Source organism: Dipodomys ordii, unplaced genomic scaffold (assembly GCF_000151885.1).
Source record: "Dipodomys ordii isolate 6190 unplaced genomic scaffold, Dord_2.0 Scaffold61, whole genome shotgun sequence".
NCBI lineage: Eukaryota > Metazoa > Chordata > Mammalia > Rodentia > Heteromyidae > Dipodomys > Dipodomys ordii.
Window position 1 is genome coordinate 2,432,902 of NW_012267277.1, and position 9,018 is coordinate 2,441,919.

At 38.9% G+C, this 9,018-nt stretch overlaps 1 protein-coding gene across 1 annotated transcript in view; it reads right to left on the bottom strand.

The window, feature by feature from the left end:
• The window catches only part of Inadl (InaD-like (Drosophila)), a 291,743-nt gene that overhangs the window by 109,733 nt on the left and 172,992 nt on the right, over nucleotides 1–9,018 (bottom strand). Inside the window, exon 27 of the mRNA XM_013022201.1 lies at nucleotides 7,016–7,107. Within this exon, the coding sequence (XP_012877655.1) occupies nucleotides 7,016–7,107 (92 nt within the window). The remainder of the gene's footprint in view (nucleotides 1–7,015; nucleotides 7,108–9,018) is intronic.

Below are 9,018 nucleotides of genomic sequence, written 5' to 3' on the forward strand. Positions count from 1 at the left end.
ACAGGACTGAATGTGCCATATACTGCACACACCCCAACTGCAATATCCATCTTGATGATGCAGAGTTGGATAATTTAGCTTACGCTAAATTTAGTCTTTATGCTTAGGGATACAATTTATAGGACTGTCTAAAGCCTAATCACATGAAAAGAAAAAGGGAAATGTTCCTGTTTAAATATATATATATATATATATATATATATATATAAACCAGCAACTTGTTAATTTGCACTAATAACCTACAGAACCCTTGCAAATTACAAATCAATTAGAATGTGCATAAATACAAGCGTTAAGAGAACATGACAAGGACATGATCACACAAACGTCCCTCACTATAAACTTGAGGTCCTAGTTAATTAAAATGTTGCCTGCAGTCTATTTTAACAGCTTTTTGTGATTACTGCTAATCACACTCCAAAACCCGTGGCCAGTTCCCATCCTTATTTCAGTCGTCAATAAATTTGAGAAAGAGCTGTTAAAACATAAGAGCCATTAATTTCTGTATAATGGAAAGGCACCAAAAATGAATCATTTCAACGAATGAAGGAACTTTTTACCAAATAGAAGTCCTAACTATTAAGAAATAAAACTAATAGAAACTAATTTTGAAGGTAACACAATACAGTACACGTATATAGAAGTATAATCACAGCAGGGCACCTGTAATTTCCTTGTTATTTAGGAGGTGATAGAAGGATCAAAATTTGAAGCCAGGTCAAACACTGGTGGTTCATGTTTATAATCCTAGCTACTCAGGAGGCTGAGATCTAGGGATCACAGTTCAAAGCCATCCCGGGCAGGAATGTTCGTGAAACTCTTATCTACAATTAACAGAAGTGCTGTGGCTCAAAGTGGTAGAGCACCAACTAGCCTTGAGCAAAAGAACTCAGGGACAGAGCCTAAGCTCTGAGTTCAAGCCCCAGGACCAACACCCCTTCCTCCCCTCCCCCCCTAAAAAAATCTGAAGTCAGCCTGGACAAAAAAAGTTTGATCAATGGGTGGGTAATGGCAGTGGTACATTTCTGTTACTCCAAGCTCCAAGAGAAGTACAATGGCCAACTGTGATGGCACATGTCCAGTGACATACAAATAGAAGGACTGGAGTCCAGACTGGCTCAAGCATAAAGTAAGACTCTATCTCAAAACTATAAATAACACAAAACAGACTGGAGGAGTAGCTCAAGAGGCATGGCATTTGCCTGGCAAATGCAAGGCCTTGAGTTCAAAGTCTAGTACTAGGAAAAAATGAATAATCATATGTCTGGTGCTAATACCTAATACATTCAAAGTATTAGCTTCCTGAGAGTTTATAACAAATTAATTTTTAATTCTTTCAGGATTTGGCTCCAAAATAGGCAAAAAAGGCAAAAAAAAGTTCTTATAACAATAGCTGAAAAGTTTCAATATATAAAGAAGAGATTAAAGGATGTACCTGAGTAATGAGCTAGACAATCAGTCAAAGAAGATGAAGTGTTGGACAACATGTAACTCTAAGGACACCAAGTGAACAGGACAAGCCTACCATTTTGTCCCCAGTGACCATGTATGAAGAGGAAGCAATTGGGGCAGAATTACCCCACTGGCCATGCTTACCAGCACATGTTAAAGAGGATATGAATTTGCCATTGTATCTCCATGTATGCCCACCCAATAAGCAATCAAGTGCTTTTGTTTTTGCTTTCTTGAAGTGCTTTACTTCTTACACTAATAGTGCTTTATCCTGACAAAATCCAGTATATTTTATTGACATGTATTCGTTTCTTTATATAGTCCTTAATTAAATAATGTTCTATTCCTTGTTAGACTATCAGATCAATGTTCAAACAAAGAAGCTGCTGATAGGGAAGTGATATTTTAGGCAGGATTTGCCCATTATTTTTCCTTTCGCAATTCAATAAAACATTTTGGAATTGTATGCCAAAGTACATGGGGGAGAGTGACTCTTCCTTTTCATCTTTTTTTCCTTTTTGTTTTTAAATGAGTATTACAATGAGTTGTACAATGGGGAGGGGCTTCATTTTAATAACCCAGTTACATCTACAATGCATCTTGATTATGATTCCTCTTCCATCATTCTAACTACATTACAATGTGTTTTGTTAGAACAACCTGATTGGACCAAGACAGTTCACAATTAAATATTTTGAATGTACATTACTACTTCTAAATTGCTTAAATCGCTTTAGTAAATAAGCATTCAGCAGCATCCATCATGCATAAAGCCATTTAATTTATGTATCAAATTCTTAATTTTACACTCTTCTGGAAAAAAAGCAAATTAAAATAATCAGACATTAAAGCGATAGTGTACTATTATTAGTGAAATTCTACTTGGCATTCTTTTCTATATACAACACACCTTTAAATCATTTAAAATTCCTTTATTGAAATAGGAGGGTTCTAATTCTTAAATACTTTATGACTTCCCCCTGGACCCTATTAGATTTTCTTTTTGCTGTTTCTAGCAAATGCAAGAACCTGGGTTCAATCCTGCAAACACAAGCTAACCCCAGGGTGGCTCAGACCTGGGAAACAAAGGTCCCTCAAATGCTGAAGAGGTCATAGGAACGTTAATAACAGCACTGGCAACCACAGCTAACACCATGTACTAAACACACTGAAGTGCTTGTCCATTATTACAATAAAACATCTAAAGCTGGGTGACTTACAAAGGGGTTTGTTTAGCTCACAGTTTTGAAGGCTGGCTGTCCAAACAGCATGGTATGGTCTCTGGCAATGGCCCAGGACAGATGGCCTCACCATGGGAGTGTGTACGAGAGAGAGGGGGATCACGTGGAGAGACAGGAAGCCATAGAGTGATTCATGATTCACGATTCACAAAACCAGGCTCATTTTTCTTATTTGTCCTTTTCTTTTTCTTCCCCTTTTTATGGTGTTAAGGATGGAACCCAAAGATTTACACATGCTGACAAGCACTCTACGGCTGACCTACACCCAGTCCCAGGTTTGGTTTGCTGTTTTATAACAACTTGCTTTCAATGGATTAACTTAGGGTCCCTAAAAACACCTTAATTCATTTCTGAGGGCAGGGCCCCAGTGATCTGTCAACTTCCACTAGGTTCCAACTCTTATAGATATCACGTCTTTTTTCTCCTGTTGAGCATTGTTAACTATTCTTTATATAATTTTATACCCTTAAAAATACTCAAATGACTTCCAATAAGTAAAAAGGCAGCACCTTAGATACAAGGAATTTAAAGGGCCTATTCAAGAATAAAAAATAAGCAGGCGCTGATGGCTCATGTCTTTAATCCTAGGTACCTGTAGGTTGAGCTCTGAGGATCGCAGTTCAAAGCCAGCCCAGGTAGAAAAGTCCATAAGACTCTTATTTCCAATAAACTATTCAGAAAAATATGGCAGTGGCACTGTGGCTCTACTATAAAGTGCTAGCTGTGAGCACCAAGAGACTAAGGAAGCACCAAGCCCTGAGTTCAAGTTCCAGGACTGATAGGAAATGTACTCATTACCTTACTCATGTAACTGTAACCCCTCTGTACAGTATCTTTACAATTGCTTCCTAATCAGCTACCACCTTTACAACAGTCTAATCATCAGAAATAGAAACACAGGTGAGTTCTTCTGGGCTCTTAGACAGTTAGGGGATTTCCCTATTATTTAAACATATCCATGGATGCCCAGCACTTGTGGCTCATGCTTCTAATCTTACCTACTCAGGAGGCTGAGATCTTAGGATTTCAATTATCAAAGCAAGCATAGGCAGATATGTCGATTATCTCCAATTCCAGCAAAAAAAAGCTGGAAATGGAGCTGTGGCTTAAATAGGAGCAAAAAAATTAAGTGGAAGTATGGGCCTGGAGTTCCAATCCCAGTATGGGTACACACATACACACGTACACACGTACACACGTACACACGTACACACACACACACACACACACACACACAAAACCCAATCCCATATCCAAATAACTAGTCATACAAATCCAGTCTTTAGTAGGTTCTGAGATGGCATTACCCATGTTAGTGAAAAGTTGAATTTAACAGTTAAGTCTAGGCCTTTAGAAAGAGAAATAATGATATTGACTGAACTGAAGTTACTATTTAAAATAAAAAGACTATATTCATTTCATTCCAAGCTGATTTTTCTTAAAATCAGTATTATCTACCACAACTATTCTATCAGCCCATTTATGATTTAAATTCCAATATATGAGATCAATTAAACACACCAAAATACCCTGAGACATTATTGTTTGGCAGTATGTAAGACTAGCTATTACAGGAGCCCCTTGATACACCAGTATGTGGTTCCCAGAAGCGTTCTGTTGAGGAAAAGTAGTGCATGCTCAGGATGTAGAGCTTGGTACTGTTCTGCAGATGCTTCATTCATTTTCCCCACCACAATGCTTGCGTTCTGCTAAAGAGATGGCCTCCTCCCAACAAATGTCAATGTTCACTTTATCAGATAAACACATTAACTTTCATCTTGCTTTTTGGGCTCCATTTGCTTTTAGAGCGGCTGATTTTCACAAAATTAAGGGCAAGAAAACAGCAGATTATTCAAGTGACAATAACATAGGACTGATAGCTTCCTGACCTGTATAATGTGCATGAGGGAACTTTAAATGTCTGCTTTTAAATTTTCTTTTGATATTTTAAATTGTTTTATTTGACAACACTTAGTCAAAACCACATGTAATAGATCCATAAAAAGGTGAGCTTATTATAGCTCCTAGTAGCTTTTTTGAGAAAACCTAGTAAGTCTGCTCTTTCTTCCTTCCTTTTTTCTTTTTCTTTTTCTTTTTGTGCCATTCCTGAGGCTTGGCCTCAGGGCCTGAGTACGGTCCCTGAGCTTCTTTTGTTCAACCCTAGCACTCTACCACTTAAGCCACAGCTGAACTTCTGGCATTTTTGGTAGTTTAGTGGAGATAAGAGTATCATAGACTTTCTTGCTTGGGCTGGCTTTGAACTGCGACCCTCACATTCTAGTCTCCCAAGGCCTGGTTACAGGTATGAGCTACCAGCATCTTTCTTTCTCCCATTTTCATGCCAACTAAGGTCACTTTTGCTCCAAGGACACACTTTTTGGGTGTATCTTCTCCCTTCATGATGCCCATGATGCTCCTGTTCTTTTTTGCTGTTATCATTTTGTTTTTGGTTTTTCTGATGGTACTGGGGCTTGAACTCGGGGCCTCACACTCTCACTTGGCTTTTTCATTCAAGGCTTGGTGTGTGTGTGTGTCTGTGTCTGTGTGTGTCTGTGTGTGTGTGTGTGTGTGTGTGTGTGTGTGTCCACAGTTCCACTTCTGGCTTTTTTTTTGGGGGGTGGGGAGAAGGGGTGTTAATTGCAGCCTTACAGACTTTCCTACCCAGGCTGACAATGAACCACAATCCTCAGATCTCAACCTCCTGAGAGGCGAGGATTATAAGTGTAAGATATTGATACCTGGCCAATGCCTCTGTTCTTGTTCTATGTAAGAATGCAACAGCCTAACCTGGCTTCTGCCTAAACAGACCATGGAGAGGAGACCCAGTGCTCTGCTCACCTTTGTTCTCCAGGATCACATGGCATACATACTTCTAATCTTGCCTTTTCAGCATCACCCATTTAATTTAACTGCACAATGGCAGTTCCTGCACAGAGCCTGGAGGTCCTGTGCTCTCCCCATTTCCTCTTAACATCACCACTCTGAGGACCAAGCATCTAACACATGAACTTTGAGGAGACACTCAGACCATGCTGTAAGCATGGCAACACCACCAACATCTTCTCCTGGACTTCTCACACAACTTTATATGATGCCTTCAAGCCTGAACCCATGGCTTCTGTGGACTACAACCCAAAGGAGTTCTTAACACATAAAGACATATGAGAAGAAGCTTTCCTCATTTGGAGTAAGAGGAATAAACTAGAAAGGCAAGCTTAAAATCTACCTGGACTGAAAATGAAGCCACTTCACTCCACATCAGATATTGCAACCACAGCTACAAAAAATAAGGATTCCCACCTCCAACTCACTTGTCCTATAAGGACTCAGTCAACTGGCAGGTGAGGTTTGGGTGTATGTGGAAGCCCAACCCACAGCAGATCTGACACCAACTCTACGCTTGATCTCTCAACAGTACCCCTTACTTCTGCCATAGCACTAGGAATCAAAACAAGATCAAGCTCATGATAGGTAAGTGTTCAATCACAGAGCTACAGTCCTGCCCAGCTCTCACTAACATTCTTAAGATAAAGTTACTGAAAAAAAAATGGTGGCTCACGTCTGTAATCATTGCTACTCAGGAGGCTAAGATCTGAGGATTAGGGTTAAAAGCAGCCCAGGCAGGAATGTCTATGAGACTCTTATCTCCAATTAATTATCACCACCACCAAGGAAAAAAAAAGCCAGAAGTAAAGCTGTGCAGAAGTGGTAGATTAGTACATTACTGGTCTCGAGTAAAAAGCTCAGGCAGGGAGTTCAGGCTGAGTTCAGACCCCAGGGGAGGAGGGGGAACAAGAGGATGAGGAGAAGAAAGAAGAAAAAGGAGAAGGAGAAGGAGATGAAGAAAGAAGAAGGAAAAGGAGAAGAGAGGAGGAAGAAGAAGGAAGAAGGAGAAAGAGGGAGAGGGAGAAGCTGAAGTTACTAAAATTCCTGGAATCCATTCAGCTGCTAGTTTTTTGGTAAAGAAATTAATGAGTGAGCATAGATACCAATCAATAAGGACAGGAAAAGCTAGAGGTTCCACAGTATTTATGTAGAGGATAATCAGATTTAGGAAGGAAGACTTAAATATCAATTCTATCATGACACAGAAAAACAAATAAGAAAATCTTCACTGTCAAAACAACTGGTATTTTTTAACGTGACAGTTACAAAGGGAAGTATTTAATTTGTTTTTTATTGCTATTTCTTTACTAGACTCAAAAATGACTCTCAAATAGGAAAATATATTTTAAAAAAGTCAGTGACTCTGTTAGACAAACTAAAAATAACTTAATCTTATACAAACAGTAACATTCCCCAGAGGAGACAATCTACCTTACCTGATGAAAACCAGCTTGACCTTGGATGGGGCAGTCTTAATAATGGCAGAGGCATTCTGATGACTTCTCCCATATAAGATCTGATTGTTTATCTGTTTGAGAAAAAGAAAATGTACTTGTAAGCTTATAACCTGTGTATTTTACATAATAAATATACATTAATATTTATATATGTATATGTGCCTAGTCTTTCATTTTTTTTATTTCTGTCTTTAAGTGGTTGCACAACAGTTTTGGAAATTAACCTATCCATTTATGTGTACAGTGAGTCTTGATGATCATCCCTTGCATATTTATCACCCCACCCTAATCCATTACTCATTTTTAATGGTGTATATGTAAAACTCTTAAATCTAAATATCTTAATATTCTTTGAAATACAGATTAAAATACTACATTGGAGAAGCTACTAAAAATCATTTAAACCAGGTGCCAGGTGCTCATCCCTGTAAAAATCATAGCTACTCAGGAGGCTGAGATCTGAGGATCATGGTTCAAAGCCAGCCTGGGCAGGAAAGTCCATGACACTCTCACTTCCAATGAACCATCAGAAAACCAGGAATGGAGCTGTGGCAGATTGCTAGCCTTGAACAAAAAAGCTCAGGGACAGCATCTCAGCCTCAAGTTTCAAGCCCCATGATTGACCAAAAAAAGTTCATTTGGGTTTTATGTAAAATGGCAAGTTTACTGAAAGTATAAGCAAAGTATAGACTTTCAGTACAGTATAGAATATTGGTAGAACAGGGTCCTGGAACCAGAAATCCATTTTTATTTATTTTTATTTTTTGTCAGTCATGGGGTTTGAACTCTGGGCCTGAGCACTGTCCCTGAGCTCATCAGCTCAAGGCTAGTGCTCTACCACTTGAGTCACAGCACCACTTCTGGTTTTCTGATGGTTTATTGGAGATAAGAGTCTCATGAACTTTCCTGCCCAGGTTGGCTTTGAACCATAATCCCCAGAGCTCAGCCTCCTGAGTAGCTAGGATTACAGGTGTGAGCCACTGGCACCCAGCCTTCCATTAAATTCAATTTTGACTACTGTTAATAAAGAACATATTAAAGGTTCCTTGCCTGACCCTTTGCCAAACTGTATGAAATCAGTAGTTGAGCTCTAACAAAAGTTATAGCAGAGCTATTTTACTTCCTACGGCTTTCCAAGACTCTTAAAACATATAGAAAATGCACCAAATTGTAGTCTTCATCAGAGCTCCAGAAGGGGCCACTAATTATGATTCTGTAAGTGTGTCAAGGTTATTACATAGCATCAAGTGTGTTATCCTAGGATATAAATATTCTACTCCTGATTTATGGCAAATTTTAGATTAACTGCATAGTAACATTTTACTTTAGACAATCAATGAGCCATCTGCTCATGTTCAAGATAGTGGTGGGGTTTTTAATTGTGGAATCACTTAAATATTCTCTAACAGCATTAGATCTACATTGATAAACTGTGATGATAGCTCTAATCATTCTCTTATTTTATCCACTTAATGATAGCTTGCACAACTTTGGCTTTTCACCCTTATCTATTTAGTAAGTAACTAAAGTTCTATAGTGCTATATCATATCTCTATGTAACTGTGGCATGGATAATTTCTACATTCAAAGGGTAGTTCAGCATACTCTATAGGGAACAGTATAAAAGGACTGAACTCTTTGATAATCAGCACCTAATCTGCCAGCCCTTGATGTCTCTGCTTTTGAAGACACAGCTGATATTGTTTTAAAGTATTCTTTCTGGCATAACAGTTATAATGAGAAAGCATATGGAAGTGAGCACTTCAAAGAACATCATCAAAGCAAGACACTCTTAACTGTTCTCCATAACCCACCCTTCCCTTCCCCCCCACCCCACCCCTTTCTCTCTGTGAGTCCTGGGGTTTGAACTCGGATCTAAGTGCTGTCCTTGAGCTCTTTCACTCAGGGCTGATACTATACCACTTTGAGCCACAGCACCACTTCCAGTTTTCTGGTAGTTAACTGGAGATAAAAGTCATAGG